Source organism: Saccoglossus kowalevskii, chromosome 20, assembly GCF_978046115.1.
Source record: "Saccoglossus kowalevskii chromosome 20, keSacKowa6.1, whole genome shotgun sequence".
Lineage (NCBI taxonomy): Eukaryota > Metazoa > Hemichordata > Enteropneusta > Harrimaniidae > Saccoglossus > Saccoglossus kowalevskii.
The window spans coordinates 18,520,257-18,542,520 of record NC_140660.1 but is presented as its reverse complement, the minus strand read 5'-3'; the positions used below and the strand labels follow the sequence as shown (position 1 = coordinate 18,542,520).

Genomic DNA, 22,264 nt, shown 5'->3' with positions numbered 1-22,264 from the left:
TTACCTAGTTCACACCATCATTATCTAGTTCACACAAGCCTTACCTAGTTCACACCACCCTTATCTAGTTCATACCAGCCTTACCTAGTTCACACCATCATTATCTAGTTCACACCACCCTTACCTAGTTCACACCAGCCTTATCTAGTTCACACCACCCTTACCTAGTTCACACCAGCCTTATCTAGTTCACACCAGCCATATTCAGTTCAACTTTTAATACATGTTGTATCTTTTCCTTTGCTGCAAATTAATGAATGGTGTAATTCATCTGTTAAATGTTGTTGTTTCCTAGGTGATGGTAACCAATGTAACATCTCTGTTGAAGACTGTGAAGACAGTGGAAGATGAGGCAGCAAGAGGAACCCGTGCTTTAGAATCAACAATTGAAATTATTGGGCAGGATATCAGGGTAATTCATTATTGGTTTGTGAATAATTACATTTAATTCACTAATATTGGTCTCAGCTTGCAAAATAAAGCTTGAATCAATGAATATGTATCAACTAATTTTGGATAATTTGTTAGTGAGTAACTACCACTGACTAGCCATAACTAATATTGATCTCAGATTGCAAAATAAAGCTTGAGTCAATCACAATGTATCAACTAGTTTTGGATAATTTGTTAGTGAGTAACTACCACTGACTAGCCATAACTAATATTGATCTCAGATTGCAAAATAAAGCTTGAATCAATGAAAATGTATCAACTAGTTTTGGATAATTTGTTAGTGAGTAACTACCACTGACTAGCCGTAACTAATATTGATCTCTGATTGCAAAATAAAGCTTGAATCAATCACAATCTATCAACTAGTTTTGGATAATTTGTTAGTAACTACCACTGACTAGCCATAACTAATATTGATCTCAGATTGCAAAATAAAGCTTTAATCAATCACAATGTATCAACTAGTTTTGGATAATTTGTTAGTGAGTAACTACCACTGACTAGCCATAACTAATATTGATCTCAGATTGCAAAATAAAGCTTGAGTCAATCACAATGTATCAACTAGTTTTGGATAATTTGTTAGTGAGTAACTACCACTGACTAGCCATAACTAATATTGATCTCAGATTGCAAAATAAAGCTTGAATCAATGAAAATGTATCAACTAGTTTTGGATAATTTGTTAGTGAGTAACTACCACTGACTAGCCGTAACTAATATTGATCTCTGATTGCAAAATAAAGCTTGAATCAATCACAATCTATCAACTAGTTTTGGATAATTTGTTAGTAACTACCACTGACTAGCCATAACTAATATTGATCTCAGATTGCAAAATAAAGCTTTAATCAATCACAATGTATCAACTAGTTTTGGATAATTTGTTAGTGAGTAACTACCACTGACTAGCCATAACTAATATTGATCTCTGATTGCAAAATAAAGCTTGAATCAATCACAATCTATCAACTAGTTTTGGATAATTTGTTAGTGAGTAACTAACACTGACTAGCCATAACTAGCACTGGTTATGACTCTAAATTGTCACTCATTAGTTATAACTGTTACCTATATGATGTGCTAGTCTGGATGATTCTTCATTATCCCTGATATAACTGACTATCTGGGACTAACCTTCCTTCACAATGTATCAACTAATTTTGGATAATTTGTTAGTAACTAGCACTGACTAGCCATAACTAGCACTGGTTATGACTCTAAATTGTCACTCATAAGTTATAACTGTTACCTATATGATGTGCTAGTCTTGATTATTCTTCATTATCCCTGATATAACTGACTATCTGGGACTAACCTTCTCTAGCACTAACCAGCTTTAACTAGCTTCACATTTCAGTATTCTTTAGTTTAGATATAAGGAGAAACCCACACTGAGCATTGACTAGTCAGACATTATTTTGACAAATTCTTTTATCATTCATAGGCATTTAACTCGCCAGGTATGCCGGGTAGGGTCGCAACACCTGAAGAGCTTATCAGAGCAACCAAACCGGTTACCTTGGCAACTGCTAAAGCTGTTGCTGCAGGTAACTCTGGTCGTCAAGATGATGTCATAGCAACTGCCAATTTGGGCCGAAAGGCAATTTCCGAACTCATTGTTGTTGTTAAGGTAATTATTGAAATAAATAACCACATGGAAGCCATTTAGTTTAGTTTGTTCTAGCCATGTCAGTTAAGACCAGTTGATACTATCAGTTTAGTCCAGTTTATGCTAGTTTTGTCCAGGTCAATTCAGTTTAGTCCAGTTCATGCTAGTTTTGTCCCGTTCAATTCTATTTTTTTCCAGTTCAATTCAAGTATTATTCTCTGTATAAATTACAATTTTTGTGTTCAATAACATTAATTATAGTGATAGTTTAATGTGTTTGTTTTTATTCTGATTAGGGTGCGGCTGCTGGTGCTGACAACCCAGAATTGAGAAATCGTACACTTTATACTGGTAGGGAATGTACCACTGCATATAAAGGGTTATTGGAACATGTACAGTATGTACGTAACTATTTTGATCTTTCTCAATATAATTATGGATTTGGGGAAGTACTTTTTATACAGAAATCTCAATTAGGAAAGAGTTTTTATACGGTATTCTGAATTAGGAATGAGTTTTTATAAGGAATTCTGAATTAGCAAGTAGTTTTTATAAGGAATTCTGAATTAGAAGTAGTTTTTATAAGGAATTCTGAATTAGAAAGTAGTTTTTATAAGGAATTCTGAATTAGAAAGTAGTTTTTTATGAGGAATTCTGAATTAGAAAGGAGTTTTTATAAGGAATTCTGAATTAGCAAGGAGTTTTTATAAGGAATTCTGAATTAGGAATGAGTTTTTATAAAGAATTCTGAATTAGCAAGGAGTTTTTATAAGGAATTCTGAATTAGGAAAGAGTTTTATAAGGAATTCTGAATTAGGAATGAGTTTTTATAAGGAATTCTGAATTAGGAAGGAGTTTTTATAAGGAATTCTGAATTAGGAAAGAGTTTTTATAGGGAATTCTGAATTGGAAAGGAGTTTTTGAAAGGAACTCTGAATTAGGAAAGAGTTTTATAAGGAATTCTGAATTAGGAAGGAGTTTTTATAAGGAATTCTGAATTGGAAAGGAGTTTTTAAAAGGAATTCTGAATTAGGAAAGAGTTTTATAAGGAATTCTGAATTAGGAATGAATTTTTATAAGGAATTCTGAATTAGGAAGGAGTTTTTATAAGGAATTCTGAATTAGGAAAGAGTTTTATAAGGAATTCTGAATTAGGAATGAGGTTTTATAAGGAATTCTGAATTAGGAAGGAGTTTTTATAAGGAATTCTGAATTAGGAAAGAGTTTTTATAAGGAATTCTGAATTGGAAAGGAGTTTTTGAAAGGAATTCTGAATTAGGAAAGAGTTTTATAAGGAATTCTGAATTAGGAAGGAGTTTTTATAAGGAATTCTGAATTGGAAAGGAGTTTTTGAAAGGAATTCTGAATTAGGAAAGAGTTTTATAAGGAATTCTGAATTGGAAAAGAGTTTTTATAAGGAATTCTGAATTAGGAATGAGTTTTTATAAAGAATTCTGAATTAGCAAGGAGTTTTTATAAGGAATTGGAAAGGAGTTTTTATAAGGAATTCTGAATTAGAAAGGAGTTTTTATAAGGAATTCTGAATTAGCAAGGAGTTTTTATAAGGAATTCTGAATTAGGAATGTGTTTTTATAAGGAATTCTGAATTAGCAAGAAGTTTTTATAAGGAATTCTGAATTAGCAAGGAGTTTTTATAAGGAATTCTGAATTAGGAAAGAGTTTTATAAGGAATTCTGAATTAGGAATGAGTTTTTATAAGGAATTCTGAATTAGGAATGAGTTTTTATAAGGAATTCTGAATTAGGAATGAGTTTTTATAAAGAATTCTGAATTAGCAAGGAGTTTTTATAAGGAATTCTGAATTAGCAAGGAGTTTTTATAAGGAATTCTGAATTAGGAAAGAGTTTTATAAGGAATTCTGAATTAGGAATGAGTTTTTATAAGGAATTCTGAATTAGGAAGGAGTTTTTATAAGGAATTCTGAATTAGGAAGGAGTTTTTATAAGGAATTCTGAATTGGAAAGGAGTTTTTGAAAGGAATTCTGAATGAGGAAAGAGTTTTATAAGGAATTCTGAATTAGGAAGGAGTTTTTATAAGGAATTCTGAATTAGAAAGGAGTTTTTATAAGGAATTCTGAATTAGCAAGGAGTTTTTATAAGGAATTCTGAATTAGGAAAGAGTTTTTATACGGTATTCTGAATTAGAAAGGAGTTTTTATAAGGAATTCTGAATTAGGAATGAGTTTTTATAAGGAATTCTGAATTAGAAAGGAGTTTTATAAGGAATTCTGAATTAGGAAAGAGTTTTTATAAGGAATTCTGAATTAGGAATGAGTTTTTATAAGGAATTCTGAATTACGAAGGAGTTTTTATAAGGAATTCTGAATTAGGAAAGAGTTTTATAAGGAATTCTGAATTAGAAAGGAGTTTTTATAAGGAATTCTGAATTAGGAATGTGTTTTTATAAGGAATTCTGAATTAGCAAGAAGTTTTTATAAGGAATTCTGAATTAGCAAGAAGTTTTTATAAGGAATTCTGAATTAGCAAGGAGTTTTTATAAGGAATTCTGAATTAGGAATGAGTTTTTATAAGGAATTCTGAATTAGGAATGAGTTTTTATAAAGAATTCTGAATTAGCAAGGAGTTTTTATAAGGAATTCTGAATTAGGAATGAGTTTTTATAAGGAATTCTGAATTAGGAATGAGTTTTTATAAGGAATTCTGAATTAGGAATGAGTTTTTATAAAGAATTCTGAATTAGCAAGGAGTTTTTATAAGGAATTTTGAATTAGCAAGGAGTTTTTATAAGGAATTCTGAATTAGGAATGAGTTTTTATAAAGAATTCTGAATTAGCAAGGAGTTTTTATAAGGAATTCTGAATTAGGAAAGAGTTTTATAAGGAATTCTGAATTAGGAATGAGTTTTTATAAGGAATTCTGAATTAGGAGTGAGTTTTTATAAAGAATTCTGAATTAGCAAGGAGTTTTTATAAGGAATTCTGAATTGGAAAGGAGTTTTTATAAGGAATTCTGAATTAGGAAAGAGTTTTATAAGGAATTCTGAATTAGGAATGAGTTTTTATAAGGAATTCTGAATTAGGAGTGAGTTTTTATAAAGAATTCTGAATTAGCAAGGAGTTTTTATAAGGAATTCTGAATTGGAAAGGAGTTTTTATAAGGAATTCTGAATTAGGAATGAGTTTTTATAAGGAATTCTGAATTAGGAATGAGTTTTTATAAAGAATTCTGAATTAGCAAGGAGTTTTTATAAGGAATTCTGAATTAGAAAGGAGTTTTTATAAGGAATTCTGAATAAAATGATATTAGGAATCCAGAATTAGACTTTGAAGCTGTTACATATAATTTGATAACAAGTTCACACCATCAATTTGATATTGTCGGTTTGTAAATTCGTATGCATCATAATGTGCATCAATTTGGTATAGTTTCTGTTTTTGTCAGTTTTTACATAAAATACACAAGTCATTTCATATTGTCTAAAATATTGGACAGTTGTTGGCAATTGACAACAACAAAAAATTTGACTAAACAGTCATTTAATGTTGAATTGTTTTCATATTCTGATTGTTTCTCTACAACAGACAATTAATAAACCATCGTTAGAAGCCAAACAAAAACTGGTTGAGTTTTCCAAGAAAGTGGCAACCTCAGTCGGAGAATTGGTGCAGTGTGCTGAGGCTCTGAAAGGTAAGCCTAGCAAGTTGATTTTTTTTTTTGATTTTTTTTTTTTTTTCCATGTTGGTTTGTTTGATTAGTCTGAATAATTTGTTTCTGCAAATTTCAAGCTTTGAACTCTACTTGGCCATAATCGATTAATAATTCATCTAACTTGAAGATATCATTGTGATTATACAATATTAATCTATTTTTGATGCACTGTATTAATTTGTCAGGTTCTGACTGGGTGGATCCAGAGGATCCGCATGTGATTGCAGAGAATGAACTTTTGTCCGCTGCGTCATCCATCGAAGCTGCAGCAAGAAAACTGCAACAACTCAGACCAAGGCAGCAGCATAGGGTTAGTATAATGCAGTTCATTTAGTAGCTAACTTTGTTTTTGTGGTTGTGGGAGTAGTAAAATGTTAAAACCAGTTGGATCTAGTTAATTCCAGTTTATAACCACTTGGGATGGGATGCTGTGTGTTTGTATAACCGGAAGAAACCGACTGAATCCAGTTCATTCCACTTGGAATGGGGTGTGATGTGTTTCTATAACCAGTAGAAACCGACTGAATCCAGTTCATTCCACTTGGAATGGGATGTGATGTGTTTCTATAACCAGTAGAAACCGACTGAATCCAGTTCATTCCACTTGGAATGGAATGTGATGTGTTTGTGTAACCAGTAGAAACCCGGCTGAATCCAGTTCATTCCACTTGGGATGGGATGTGATGTGTTTGTGTAACCAGTAGAAACCGGCTGAATCCAGTTCATTCCAGTTTATACCACTTAAGATGTGGTGTGTTTGTATAACCAGTTGAAACCGGCTGAGTCCAGTTCATTCAAGTTTATACCATTCGCCATGTGATATGTTTGTTATTTGGTTGGTGGTTTCACCAAATCAACCAGTATCAGACATATATCCATGGAGTGTGGAAACTCATCAAGTGCTGACAAGAAGAAAGGAAAAAAAAGAAGTCATGTTCTGCAAATATTAATGAAAAATTAGTAATATAGAATGAAGCTTATGATGATAGTGGGTGTGGATAAAATATTGTAGTTAGTCTAAAAATATAGTTTGAATATATGGGAAGAAATGATAATAAATAAGAACAGCATTTTATTGAGCTTTTCTTATAGTGATTTTAGAAGGTAGAGCATCCTTGTAGTGGAATTCCTCCCTGCTCCTGTCCTAACAATCTTCTCATTATCGTTCTCTGACAGGAAGCCGATGAAAACCTCAACTTTAATGAACAGATTTTAGAAGCTGCTAAGGCCATCGCGTCAGCTACAAGCGCATTGGTGAAGGCAGCCTCTGCTGCTCAGAGAGAACTTGTAACTCAAGGAAAAGTGAGTAGTAATCTTTGGGAAAATGACTTCTTCGTTTAAAGGCCCGATTTTTGTATCGACTGGTAGGGTGGGACAAATATGGCTGATTATTCTAGATTACCAGTTATCAATTGTGCAATGTACATTGAAAGTAAACATTTGTATATATACTATGTTTACACAGCAGCATTCTATCAGAGCCAAACTACTGCTCCTCCCTCCGATTAACAGGAGATTATCTCCAATGCGTTTACACGGACGGGGCTGAACGAGAGTCGAGATCCACCCGAGTTCAATTCAGTTCGGTCAGAGTTGAACATAACAGCTTCCTCAATTACTTATAAAAAACAACATGACTGAAAATGCTTTTGGTGTTGTGCTTGTGTTGTTTCTTTACATGACACGATGCATGTCAGAGTATTATCCTGTTGAGCTGAGAAAGAAAAGAAACGGTCATCACGAGTCTAAGACAATACTCGCTTAAGTTATTATCATGCTAAATTACCTTTTTGTCATTGTTCAACTGTTGTGATATGTGTAATAGTTTTCAACCTAAACATGGGAGGAATACGTCATCGTGGGAGGAATACGTCATCGTGGGAGGAATACGTCACCGTACCATGACTACTTTTACGATTTTTATCTTTAATGTCTTTAAAAGGGTTCTTCAATTTCCATTGAATCTGTTAAGTCGTCCTTTTAAGTTTTTGACGCATAATTTTGTACACCATTTTTCTGTTTCCCATTGAGCTATAAATCTATCGCAGTATTTCTTTACCCTGCCAAATAGATATAAGGACCAGTGCCTCTGCCCAAACCAGAAATTACAGTCAGTCGGTTGAGGGCGTGATTTCGACTTGATGGTTAGGCCCCGATGCTTATACATAGTTTTAGGTGTTTGTATTGTGTATTATCAAACAATGTATATGTCGTTGTGTGTTTCATATCAAACACAAAGGGTCATGACCTTTACAGTATGTGATTTTGCTCGTTCATTTCATTTCAGATTGGTGCCATACCAGCAAATGCTTACGATGACGGCCAATGGTCATTCGGACTCATTTCTGCTGTAAGTAATGCTATACATATTATATTTGTTTCCTAGTTACATTTTTGTTTTATTTTTAGAGCTAAATTATTTTTGACTCCCATGTGCGAAGCACAAAATGGGAGTCTTTGCAGTTAGTGTGTCTGTATGTGTGTATGTGTGTATGTGTGTATGTGTGTGTGTATGTGTGTATGTGTGTCCGACTGTTCCACTGCTATCTCAAGAACCATACATCGGTTTTTGATGAAACTTGGTGCATAGATGCTCTGGGCCAATGCGCAGATTTGATTAGGTTTTGGTAAAAATCCATGCTCGTTAATTACCTAATTTGCATGATAATTAGCTAATTTTTAGCTGTTCTATGACTGTTCCACTGATATCTAAAGAACCACTCATTGGATTTTGATGAAACTTGGTACATAGATGCTCTGAACATATGCGCAGATTTGATTAATTTTTGGTAAAAATCCGTGCATATTAATTACCTAATTTGCATGATAATTAGCTATTTTTTAGTGGTTCCATGACTGTTCCACTGATATCTAAACAACCACTCATTGGATTTTGATGAAACTTGGTACATAGATGCTCTGAACTAATGCTAGGTTTTGATTAGTTTTTGGTAATAATCCGTGGATACTAATTACCTAATTTGCATAATGATTAGTCAATTTTCGGTTTTTCCACTGATATCTCAAGTACTAATCATCACATTTCAATGAAACTTGGTACATAGATGTCATACGACACTGCACAGACCTGATAGTTTTTATGGTAATATCAGTACATATTAATTACCTAATTTGCATAATTAATTAATTTTCAGCATTTGATATAAGTAGTTAGCATTACATTTCAATGAAACTTGGTACTTACATACTCAAGGACTATGCAGAGATTGATTGTTTTCGATAAATATTTGTGCATATTAATCACCTAATTTGCATAATTAGTTAATTTTCAGCTTTTCCACGGGTATCTCAAGTACTAATCATCGCATTTCAATGAAACTTGGTACATAGATCCTTTAGGACTATGCAGAGACCTGATTAGTTTTAGGGTAAATAATTGTGCATATTAATTACCTAATTTGCATAATTAATTTTCAGCTTTTCTACTGATATCTAAAGTACTAATCATCATATTTCAATGAATCTAGAATTATGCAGACCCAATTAGTTTCCGGTAAATATTTGTGCATATTAATCACCTAATTTGCATAATTAACCAACTTTCACACTGATATCTCAGGTACTATACATCACATATCAATGAATGTACATGGATGCTGTAGGACAATAGACAGACCTGAATAATTGTGGGTTAAAATCTGTACATATTAATTACCTAATTTGCATAATTAACCAATTTTAATCTTTCACACTGATATCTAAAGTACCGTAAAAACTCCAAAATTTTGACCGGTTTTAAATAATTTGTGTTAGAAATGTGACGTGTTTTTAGAGTCAAAATTAAGGTGCATTTTCGGACGGTCGAATTTTTCAGAATAGAAATCAGCAAAAAAAAATGGGGATGATAGACAGTGTGCTTCATTAGTTTTTAAAAAATGCAATGTCCGTCAATTGACGTAAACTTCCTCATGTTTCACGGTAAAAGCAAAGGTCGTGGCCGAGTTGTAACTCAAAATCTAAACAAAGTCATCAATCAGTGAGTATTATGACAAGCAAAACAAAACATCAAGACGCGGAGAAGAGGTCAGCACAAAACTAATAGGTCAAAAGACAAAGCTGTCTCGCACTACCTAGGAAAACTTGCGAATGTTCGAAGTACAGGTACCCATTGGACAAAAGATACATGGAAGTTTAGCAAACGATCTCCCCGACCCAGTGCAATGTATCCGGTTAGAATCAAAGCTCACGTGTCCCTTATTTGAGCACCGTACCGGTGATTTGAGGGACCAAATTCTGCCGTAAATTCGCCCTTGGATTAAAAAATATAATGGGATTTAAGAAAATAAAATGGGACTTTTAAGGTGTATTTTGGCGTCATTTTTCGGACATTTCAATCAATCCTGCCGGCTAAAATAGAGTCTAAGTTTTACCGTAGTCATTGACGTCTGTCTATTCAAGAGTACACGTGTATGATTTTTATCGTGACTAGCGTGAGCGGGTAAGCTTCCTTTCGAGAATGAGCTGTTATCACTGTGAACAATGTTAAATTATTCTTCAGATGACCAGTTTATTTTTTAAAAACAACTAATTTTTTTATTTAAAAAAAATCATGCCGTTTTCGCATCATCCAGCTTTTTGATTGGTTAATTAGCGATTTGACCTATTTGACCTAAGAGAACATGGCGGATATCCTACAGCATCAAACGTTTATACGAGACCGGAATCATTCGCTTACGATGAAACTAAGTTGACTTTTATTTGTATTTCATAACCATTCAACAAATTTATTTTGTGTACATTATTATAATCACTACTGAGTACAGTAATAATCAACAATTCAGAAACGCAGCATGCCGAGATTTTTGTGTTCGTTTTTATTTGAAACTTCGTTTATTTAGAATATATTTTCGTTACCAATAAAATAAAAATCTCTCAGTCAATCAGAAACCCGGATTCATGCCTTTGAGGAAGGTCCCGTTTGAACGCTCACATCGGTTTTTTTTTCGTTTGGGGGAAAACTAAAACTGGTCGCAATTTTCGAATAAGAATGAGTCGGCAATTTTTAGTGGAGTCGAAAATTTGGAGGTAAATAAAACACCGAAACCCGGCAAATAAATAGGCGTTCAAATTTTTAGAGGGGTCGAAATTTTGGAGTTTTCACGGTGCTAATTATTCCATTTCAATGAAACTTAGTACAAAGATGCTCTAGGACAATGTACAAACCTAATTAGTTTGGGGTAAAAATCTGTTCATATTAATTCCCTAATAAGCATAATAATTCATAATTTTTTGGTTCTAATCACATTTCAATTAAACTTGGAGACATAGATTTTCTGTTACATTGCGCAGACCTCATTAGTTTTACACTCAAATCTGGTCATATTAATTTTCTGATTTGCATAATTAGTTTTCAGCTAAGTAATTTCGAATTATATTTAATGTGTCTCCAATACTCTCAGCACATGGGAGTTCTTTCTAAGCTTTCTTTGATTTTCATTTAAAACTTAATTTGTTGTTTATTTCCCTTTTTTTGTAGGCTCGTAAAGTTGCCGTGGCAACTAATAATTTATGCGAAGCGGCTGATGCGGCAGTCCAAGGGCATGCAAGTGAAGAGAGACTGATTTCTTCCGCTAAAGCTGTAGCTAGTTCCACTGCTCAGCTGTTAGTGGCATGTAAAGTCAAAGCTGATACATTTAGTGAACCAATGAGACGATTACAGGTAAGTTGTAACAGAGTCACTGATTGCCTAACCAAGCTAATCAGACAAGTATATAGTCTCTGATTGGCTAACCAAATCTAATTACCTTACTGCTAGCCAATCAGGAAGATTTATAGTCTCTGATTGGATAACCAAATCTAATTACCTAATTGCTAGCCAATCAGGAAGATTTATAGTCTCTGATTGGCTAACCAAGTCTAATTACCTAACTGCTAGCCAATCAGGAAGATTTATAGTTTCTGATTGGCTAACCAAGTCTAATTACCTAACTGCTTGCCAATCAGGAAGATTTATTGTCTCTGATTGGCTAACCAAATCTAATTACCTAATTGCTAGCCAATCAGGAAGATTTATTGTCTCTGATTGGCTGACCAAGTCTAATTACTTAACTGCTAGCCAATCAGGAAGATTTATTGTCTCTGATTGGCTGACCAAGTCTAATTACCTAACTGCTAGCCAATCAGGAAGATTTATTGTCTCTGATTGGCTGACCAAGTCTAATTACCTAACTGCTAGCCAATCAGGAAGATTTATAGTCTGATTGGCTGACCAAGTCTAATTACCTAACTGCTAGCCAATCAGGAAGATTTATAGTCTGATTGGCTGACCAAGTCTAATTACCTAACTGCTAGCCAATCAGGAAGATTTATTGTCTCTGATTGGCTAACCAAGTCTAATTACCTAACTGCAAGCCAGTAGGGAAGATACATAGTCTCTGATTTGCTAACCGAGTCTAATTATCTAACTGCAAGCCAATCAGGGAGGCCATTGTGTATTGGGTGAATTTCAGATACTAGTAGATATCTATCTATTGATAGATATATACTGTAGAATACTTTATTTTCGCTTGGAATTTATTATCGCTATTTTCGCTGAAGGAATGTTTCTGTGAAAATAAAATCCAGCAAATATACTTTTTTTCCTATATTTCACATTAAACTCATCAAAAATCAGTGAAAATAAATTCCAGGCAAAATGCCCAAAAAGCCTTTTCAGCGAAAATTAATATCAGCGAAAATAAAGTATTCCACAGTATTACAATTTGTCATCCAGGGACAGTATAACAAGTCATTCTGAATTTCACCCAATACACAATATAATGCTTTTCTACTAAAAACTATTCAAATTTTGGCTTGATTTTTGAAAATGAAGTGGTAAGATGTAGTGGTCAAAATGTTTTTCATAAAATAATAATATTGTCATTAAAATATATTCAAATTTTGTTTTTGTATGATATGACATTTTTAGAGAGTGACCTTCTCGAATTGACCGATGGGCGTCAAAAACGGTATGCGAGATCAAAATAAGCGTCGAATTGACTAATAATCAAGCTATGCATATTATTTTTGTAAAACCTTGCATTATTAGTTTTACCTTTTTAATTTATTTAAATAACATTATTACGAAAAAATAAAACAATTGATTATAGCTTACGAAAATGCACCTTGCTGACCCTCAAGAAAAATGTTCACCCCGGCTCTCAGGTTCACAAAAATTTGTCTCCCAGGAAACTAAGCGATTTAAAGAATATCAAACTAGTCTCTATTTTGAAATGTTTGCTGTAAATGTATTATTATTATCGTAAACTCTGTTTTGTTTGTTTTTTCAGTCTGCTGGAAATGCAGTTAAACGTGCGTCAGATCACTTAGTACGGGCAGCGAGTCAGGCGGCTGAGTGGGAGGAGGAAAGATGTGGGGTAGAGCTAAACAAACGAATGGTTGGAAGCATCGCACAGGAAATACAAGCGCAGGAAATTATTCTTAAAAAGGAGAGAGAATTGGAAAAAGCCCGCAAACAGTTAGCAATGATAAGACAAGCAAAATATAAAAACAAACCCCATGATGAAGACTCAGATTAGACAACCACCCCTTTATAGAAATGGTATAGTCTAAACCCCTTCATAAAATTGTCATCTCCCTTCAAAATTTGAATACGGATATGCATAGATTTAATCTTTGGGTATCTGAAAATCAACGACTTTTCACCGTGCTGTTGATAATTCTGAAAGTTCAGCGTTGATTTCAGTTACATCATAATCGCCTCATGAATATTCATGAGGTTATTTGATTATTTATCGAGGCATTAAACTAATTTTTTCAGACAATAAACTTCTTGGGATTATGAAAAAAACAGCAACAAAGTAAGCCAGTACTGAGATAATGCAGCTGACGATGTAAACATTTTTTGTCAATTCATGTTGTCCACACTTGATTTGCCTCGCATGATGAGTAGCCAGACTACTGACCGACTACGCCAACTCAGTAAATCGTCCTTCTCGTGACTAACAATATAGTACATTTGGGATAACCTAATACTTGCCTGTGTCATGTCACCCCATTTACAGAATGGAATGAGCTAACGCTAATATCATTATCAACAGATGATTGCCACAATCATGTTGTCACCCCCATTTACAGAATGGAATGACCTAGAAGTGGATCATTTTACAGAATCCAACAAAATTACTTAAAATCATTTTTTAACAAAATTTGAAAGTTTTGAAGCAGAATTTTTGCAGTAATATGTTGCAGTTATTTTATAAATTTTTTCTCATCAAAAATAATTGTATTGAATAAAAATTATGAGAAATGTTTTGACAAATAAATTTTCAGTGTGACTTATAATAGTCTTCTTAAAAATAAGTTTAAATTTTTCCAGCTTGGAAGGTTGCATCAAGTTCTTTGCTTCCAACGGGGATTGTAGTGGGAAGGAAGTTTAGACAAGTTCAGTCCAGACTATTTTTAACACAAGGGTGGTAGGTTGTATAAAATAGGGTGATCATTATCAACTTTCAGAGAAATCATTTACAAAATCTATTTTTAATGTCTTTATGCACCGGGTTTGAAATTGTGGCTTCCAATTCTTTATCCTGAAAATAGAATTTGAAAAAAAAACGAATTCAACATGTGTGATTTTCAAGCAATCTTCTTATGTGTTTCAATCTGTCTCTGTCTTTCCCGCTGGTACTCTTCTTCGCCTTATTTTGTTGAATTTATTTCTTTTTCAACCTTTTCAAGTTTTCCAAATATGGTATGACTGATCATATAAGGTACTTAATCATACCAACAGTTTCCCCCAAATATGGTACGACTGGCCATATATGGTACTTGCTCCTAATAACAGTTTTCCAAATATGGTATGACTGTCCATATATGGTACATTTGTACCATGTTTTCTAAGTATGACATGAATATTGAAAAGGTTGATTTTAAAAATTATAATTTAGCGAGAAACCTCGAATTATTCTACCTATGATTTATTTGAGTTTTATTCCATTACTAAATCACTGCCACAAAACATCTGTACTTATCTGTGACTTTGAATGTGGGCATCAGCAAAAACTGTACAATCGTTGAATGGCAAATTTCAAATCGTATAATTTTTTCCATATTTTTACAACTAATTTTGTAAAAACTTATAGTCGTTGTGAAATTATATCAGTTTGATTCAAAACTAATGGAAGAATTTGAAAAATGACTGAAAATATTGAAAAATTTCAATCCAACCTGTAGACAGTTCAGTCTAAAATTATGGAAGAAATTATGGAAAAATACATAAGTATGCAAATCAAGATTGTTGATGCCCTAATTCTGGCCACACACAACTTTGAGCTGCTTACAGATTGTTCATGTAAAAGTGCATATCATAAAATAGCGCCCTCTACCATTGGAATAATAAAAACAAGTAGCACAGGGTGTGAAATTTTATTTTCCTGGGTTGAGGGCGCCGTTATGCTAACAGTGTAGTGCACTCTCTAAAAAGTAGCTCCAATAAATAGACCACTTTCCAAGAATTCAAAGTTATATGTTTTGTATGCGGGCACATTTTGGGGTGTAACGTAAACTTGTACATGTGATATTGTGCTTTTGGGTGTGCCAATCATCGGGTCAAAAATAAAATTTCATTCTATCGAGTATCAACAAACCATTGTGCGGCCGACGTATTTCTCAGCTCCAGTCTCACTAGCCCCTTCTGGGAAAGTGGTCTATTGTGAAAGTTTACTTTTCAGTGATAGTGAGGGTGCTGTTGAAAGCATTTCTTGGAATGTAGGATGCATGTGACAAAAAAGAGTATGGCTTTTGAGTTGAAAAATGTTTATTTTGGGAAAAATCTTTTTTCAATCTGTTATATATATGTAAATTTAAAACTTTGCAGTTTGTATTCAATAGTGAGTAATTGGCATACTAGATAAGTTAACATGCTTCAAACATTGCACACAATTGTCTAAAAATAGAAACACCTAAGCGCTTAGTTGCTTACTACAACAATTCCTTGAAAAATACAGTAAAACAAAATGTACTAAAATATTTTTGATTTTCTATTTTTTCCCTTCCAATCTTATTTTATCTAAATTTAATTTTTCATTTATTATAAAGATTTAATATACAAAGATTTTACAATTAAATATGCAAATGAGCCTAGGTCATGTGACTAAAAGACTGCATGTGGTGTGAAAGACATTTTGTAGAAAATTACAAATTTTTTTTCTTTTAGTTTTTAATTATGTATTTCGTGTATCTTGAACTTTTGCAACCCTCCCAGATTGTTGGTTGACCTTTGACCTGTCACTAATATTTCTGAAAACATTCTTTCTTTATATTGAAAAAAAGCATTGTCATATTCTGGCCGTTTGGTCCAAAATTACGAAAAATACAAAATAAAATGTATAAAAATTATAGTTAGGGGGGAAAAAAATCAGGTGAAAGGTCAAATAGTTCACAGAATATGGAAAGTGTTTGTGTTTTGTCACCTCTCTGTGATGAAAGTTTCATCTTTTTTTGTTGTTTTATTTTTTTTTGTTCCAGTAACACATATCATGTAGGGAGAAAGGGGTGACCAAATGGAGGCCCGCTCAGTGATTGTATAGCTTTTTTTATTGGATGACAATCAATTAACATTTCCATATATGTTAAGACTAAACTACCAAATATGGTATGGTTGACCATATATGGTAAAAAGACCATGGAATACAGCAATATTTCATCCAATCAGAAGCAAGCTCTTAATGAATATGTTACAAAAGCCACAGGTCTTCCAGCTGACTTTGATCTCTATTAAAATGACTTTATTTTACGACAGTTACCAATACTAATATTATATCGTTGATTTCTATTTTTTTTATTATTTGTTTTAGATTTTGGAGTATACAGTTAAAAAATGTATTACAGGGCCATGCAGATTTAATGTATTGTTTAACAGTCTTATTACAATAAATTTTGATGGTATGAGAATACATGAAGTTTTGTATTGTTTTGTTATTAAAGGGAAAGTTATATGTGCTGGTTGTTATCGTCGTCGTCATTGTTAATAATTGTTTACTAACTTTACTAATTCTATTCCAAACTGTATCAAACTTGGTCACCTAATTCACCAGTATAATATCTTCCCTTAGTATGAACGACAGCTGTCCTGTGTGAAAATATGTAAAAATTGTGAAAGTACTTGTCAAATCTGAGAAAACATTTTGACTATTTCTACATATTCAGAGGTCACTGGTTCCTGAGCGAATATGCATTGGTGTATGTGTTCAATGAAGTACATCATTTATCTTGTAATAAATATCATTGGTAATTTATCTCCCAAATCCCATGGGGATACTAACGGTCAACTCGTGGAGAGAGCTGTTCCACAGTCGAATACACATTTGCAAATAGTGTGTGAAGTAACCATTCAGTCTTTTGATAAAGTAATCAGTGTGTTGATAAAGTAATCAATTTGTGTGTCAATGAAGCAACCAATCAGTGTGTCGATAAAGTAACCATTCAGTGTTATGATGATAGTGACCAATCAGTGTGTCGAAGTAACCAATTAGTGTGTTGATAAAATAACCAATCAGTGTGTCGATGAAGTAACCAATCAGTGTTATGATGATAGTGACCAATCAGTGTGTCGATGAAGTAACCAATCAGTGTGTCGATGAAGTAACCAATCAGTGTGTCGATAAAGTAACCAATTAGTGTGTTGATAAAGTAACCATTCAGTGTTATGATGATAGTGACCAGTCAGTGTGTCAATGAAGTAACCAATCAGTGTGTTGATGAAGTAACCAATCAGTGTGTCGATGAAGTAACCAATTAGTGTATCGATAAAATAACCAATCAGTGTGTTGATGAAGTAACCAATCAGTGTGTCGATGAAGTAACCAATTAGTGTGTCGATAAAGTAACCATTCAGTGTTATGATGATAGTGACCAGTCAGTGTGTCGATGAAGTAACCAATTAGTGTGTCGATGAAGTAACCAATCAGTGTGTCGATAAAATAACCAATCAGTGTGTCGAAGTAACCAATCAGTGTGTCGATAAAATAACCAATCAGTGTGTCGATGAAGTAACCAATCAGTGTGTCGATGAAGTAACCAATCAGTGTGTCAATGAAGTAACCAATCAGTGTGTTGATGAAGTAACCAATCAGTGTGTCGATGAAGTAACCAATTAGTGTGTCGATAAAATAACCAATCAGTGTGTCGATGAAGTAACCAATCAGTGTGTTGATGAAGTAACCAATTAGTGTGTCGATAAAGTAACCATTCAGTGTTATGATGATAGTGACCAGTCAGTGTGTCGATGAAATAACCAATTAGTGTGTCGATGAAGTAACCAATCAGTGTGTCGATAAAATAACCAATCAGTGTGTCGATGAAGTAACCAATCAGTGTGTCGATGAAGTAACCAATCAGTGTGTCAATGAAGTAACCAATCAATGTGTTGATGAAGTAACCAATCAGTGTGTCGAAGTAACCAATCAGTGTGTCAATGAAGTAACCAATCAGTGTGTTGATGAAGTAACCAATCAGTGTGTCGATGAAGTAACCAATTAGTGTATCGATAAAATAACCAATCAGTGTGTTGATGAAGTAACCAATCAGTGTGTCGATGAAGTAACCAATTAGTGTGTCGATAAAGTAACCATTCAGTGTTATGATGATAGTGACCAGTCAGTGTGTCGATGAAGTAACCAATTAGTGTGTCGATGAAGTAACCAATCAGTGTGTCGATAAAATAACCAATCAGTGTGTCGAAGTAACCAATCAGTGTGTCGATAAAATAACCAATCAGTGTGTCGATGAAGTAACCAATCAGTGTGTCGATGAAGTAACCAATCAGTGTGTTGATGAAGTAACCAATCAGTGTGTCGATGAAGTAACCAATTAGTGTGTCGATAAAATAACCAATCAGTGTGTCGATGAAGTAACCAATCAGTGTGTCGATGAAGTAACCAATTAGTGTGTCGATAAAGTAACCATTCAGTGTTATGATGATAGTGACCAGTCAGTGTGTCGATGAAATAACCAATTAGTGTGTCGATGAAGTAACCAATCAGTGTGTCGATAAAATAACCAATCAGTGTGTCGATGAAGTAACCAATCAGTGTGTCGATGAAGTAACCAATCAGTGTGTCAATGAAGTAACCAATCAGTGTGTTGATGAAGTAACCAATCAGTGTCGATGAAGTAACCAATTAGTGTGTCGATAAAATAACCAATCAGTGTGTCGATGAAGTAACCAATCAGTGTGTCAATGAAGTAACCATTCAGTGTTATGATGATCGAGTGACCAATCACTGTGTCGATGAAGTAACTATCGTTATTACCATGTGGATACATATATTTTTCATGTTATTTAACCATAACTTCACTTCTTTTTATCAGATTTATTTCATTGTTGTATGTAACTATCAGCGTGTATTATCTTCAGTTATGTTATCAAAATTGAGTAGTTGTAGTCAAAGTTTCTATAGATTTATGCTGTTTTCCTGACGCAAAGAAACACACTTTGGCCTGTATTCAGCCATTTCTATCAGTTTACATAAGTGTATTCTCCCTGATTGGCTCAATTAAAACAACCAATCATATTAATTGACGCCAAGGATTAAAATTCCAAGGTGTGAATCCACCCTTGTCTTTAAATAGACAAAGAGTGTTAATTAAGACAGACTTCATCCTTTGTACTCCACGTGATACATTGTTCCAAATCGTCCTAGCGTATGTAGTTTTTCAACTAGTTCTATCTCGTTGCTGTACAACTGAATAAATGCGTGTTCACCATTAGATTATTGCACATTGGTATACCGTCCACTGCTTGATGTATCTACAGTCTATCTGGTGAGATTTAAAGATCCTATACTGCTTGTGGCAGTTTTCCCCCACAGTAACAAATCAGTGTGTCGATGAAGTAACCAATCAGTGTTATGATGATAAAGTGACCAATCAATGTGTCGATAATGTCACAGTAGTTTACTACCTAAATAGTAGGTATACCTACTTGTCAATATCAGGTCAGCTAGGTATACCTACTTGTCAATATCAGGTCAGCTAGGTATACCTACTTGTCAATATCAGGTCAGCTAGGTATACCTACTTGTCAATATCAGGTCAGCTAGGTATACCTACTTGTCAATATCAGGTCAGCTAGGTATACCTACTTAACAATATCTGGTCAGCTCGGTATACTAGTACCCACTTGTCAATATCAGGTCAGCTAGGTATACCTACTTGTCAATATCAGGTCAGCTAGGTATACCTACTTGTCAATATCAGGTCAGCTAGGTATACCTACTTTTCAATATCAGGTCAGCTAGGTAAACCTACTTGTCAATATCAGGTCAGCTAGGTAAACCTACTTGTCAATATCAGGTCAGCTAGGTATACCTACTTGTCAATATCAGGTCAGCTAGGTATACCTACTTGTCAATATCAGGTCAGCTAGGTATACCTACTTGCCAATATCAGGTCAGCTAGGTATACCTACTTGTCAATATCAGGTCAGCTAGGTATACCTACTCGTCAATATCAGGTCAGCTAGGTAAACCTACTCGTCAATATCAGGTCAGCTAGGTAAACCTACTTGTCAATATCAGGTCAGCTAGGTAAACCTACTTGTCAATATCAGGTCAGCTAGGTATACCTACTTGTCAATATCAGGTCAGCTAGGTATACCTACTCGTCAATATTAGGTCAGCTAGGTAAACCTACTCGTCAATATCAGGTCAGCTAGGTATACCTACTTGTCAATATCAGGTCAGCTAGGTATACCTACTTGTCAATACCAGGTCAGCTAGGTATACCTACTTGTCAATATCAGGTTAGCTAGGTATACCTACTTGTCAATATCAGGTCAGCTAGGTATACCTACTTGTCACTATCAGGTCAGTTAGGTATACCTACTTGTCAATATCAGGTCAGCTAGGTATACCTACTTGTCAATATCAGGTCAGCTAGGTATACTTATATCAATATTTGCGTTTCTCTGATTTGAGATAAAACCAAACTATGAGACATGTCACGCGTTGTGATGGCAACACGCAACGTGTATACAAACGCGCCCTTTTCTTCTTTCTTTCCTCCCTCTTCGTCACCCTTCCTTCCTCCCTCTTTACGTACTTAATTACTATTTATTTAGGTATGTATTTGTTATATCATTGTCTCCAGAAAGAGTAGTACAATTTTTAATTAATAAAAGCAACACGGACACAACGGTAGTTGATAAGTATCCTCGGGAGCGGGCATCCGGGCATTTTTACCGTCTGGCAACCATCACTGTGAAAACAAGGGTCGAAAACTCTCAGAAAACGGTACTTTGGAATAGTTGTTCAGACTCCCCTGAACAGTGTAACAAGATTACCCCCCGCGCGTGCAACATATATAAATTTGGTTGTTCGGGATTACTTCAAAGTTGAGTTTGTGTTGTGAATTAATGAACGAATTTACGTTACAATCCCATGCTACCGAACAACCTGGCCTTTATGCCGAACAAAGCACTGTCTACGATATACTGCAAAGTAGAAATAATTTACCCATTTAATCGCTGTTGATTTTTGTACAAAATTCCAAGAACACAAAACAAACAACTGACAACAATCGACAAAACAAAAACTGCCGTGTACACTACACAGTCACTGTAGTGAAAGCATAAACAAAGATACTGTGGAAGTCATGACAAATATTAATACAGAATAAATGTAAGTGAATACAATATTTATAACAAAATCTTTGACAACCCCTAATATTGCAAAACGGTTAGTTGTGGACTGAACTTTAAATCTCATTTGGATTTCCGCATGAAGTTACACAGATCGAAACACAAAAATGCTTTATTAAAGCGGGGAAATCGTCACCTGCGCATGTGCCAGATGGCCATAGCCAATCTCCCAGGCAGAGTTCTATTCCACGTGATCTAACCGCAAGGAACTCTGGGAAGGAGAATGGGCCATAGCGTGCGTTGTGTCGTCACCGGAAGCGCTGTCCCAGCACAAACCTGTGTCATATGACGCCTTACTAGCCGATTTTGGCTAAAATTCCGCTCCGCCGCCTCTTTACAACAGTGTTTATACGCGGAACTTGATATTGCTTTTTACAATTTGGGTTGTCTTTGAATCACATATTTTAGTGAAACATTGTTTATAGAGTGAAATGTTATTGTCATACATAATTCAATCTTTGAAACAACAGAAACTAACACATAATAACGATAATCAAATTTGTGTTTGAAGTTCTAAAGAACTTGCGTAATTTCCGGTTTCAACTAGTTTCAACTCGATAAAATCACGCGTAGAACGTCTTCCGAACCAGACACTAGAAGCGGAAGCTTATTGCAGATTTGCGCAATTTGGGCCCAGTTTGTTCTTACAAGTTTTCTAAGTTTCATTTATCATTATTTAGTAAACAGGCCCATGAAACGATTTAATATATCCGTAAAATACGTGCCAACCAACGACTGACTTTGAAACGTTTGAAGTTTCGAACAAACTCCCGGCACACCTTGCGCGATATGCGTCAGATCGGTGTAGAAGACGCCGACCTGCAGCGTCAATGGTGTCATTGTTTACAAAC

At 34.4% G+C, this 22,264-nt stretch overlaps 1 protein-coding gene and 1 non-coding gene across 2 annotated transcripts in view; both read left to right on the top strand.

The window, feature by feature from the left end:
• Window positions 1-16,674, top strand: part of LOC100369361 (talin-1-like) — a 192,519-nt gene extending 175,845 nt beyond the window's left edge. Inside the window, exons 47-55 of the mRNA XM_085494559.1 lie at window positions 296-412; window positions 1,901-2,086; window positions 2,362-2,466; window positions 5,629-5,734; window positions 5,941-6,065; window positions 6,932-7,057; window positions 8,043-8,105; window positions 11,253-11,435; window positions 13,045-16,674. Of these exons, the coding sequence (XP_085350685.1) occupies window positions 296-412; window positions 1,901-2,086; window positions 2,362-2,466; window positions 5,629-5,734; window positions 5,941-6,065; window positions 6,932-7,057; window positions 8,043-8,105; window positions 11,253-11,435; window positions 13,045-13,293 (1,260 nt within the window). The 3' untranslated portion in view covers window positions 13,294-16,674. The remainder of the gene's footprint in view (window positions 1-295; window positions 413-1,900; window positions 2,087-2,361; window positions 2,467-5,628; window positions 5,735-5,940; window positions 6,066-6,931; window positions 7,058-8,042; window positions 8,106-11,252; window positions 11,436-13,044) is intronic.
• On the top strand, window positions 6,552-6,652 carry Mir190 (microRNA mir-190). Its single transcript, NR_037548.1, has one exon. It is a non-coding gene; the product is annotated as a microRNA mir-190 (primary transcript).
• Window positions 16,675-22,264: the final 5,590 nt, after the last annotated feature.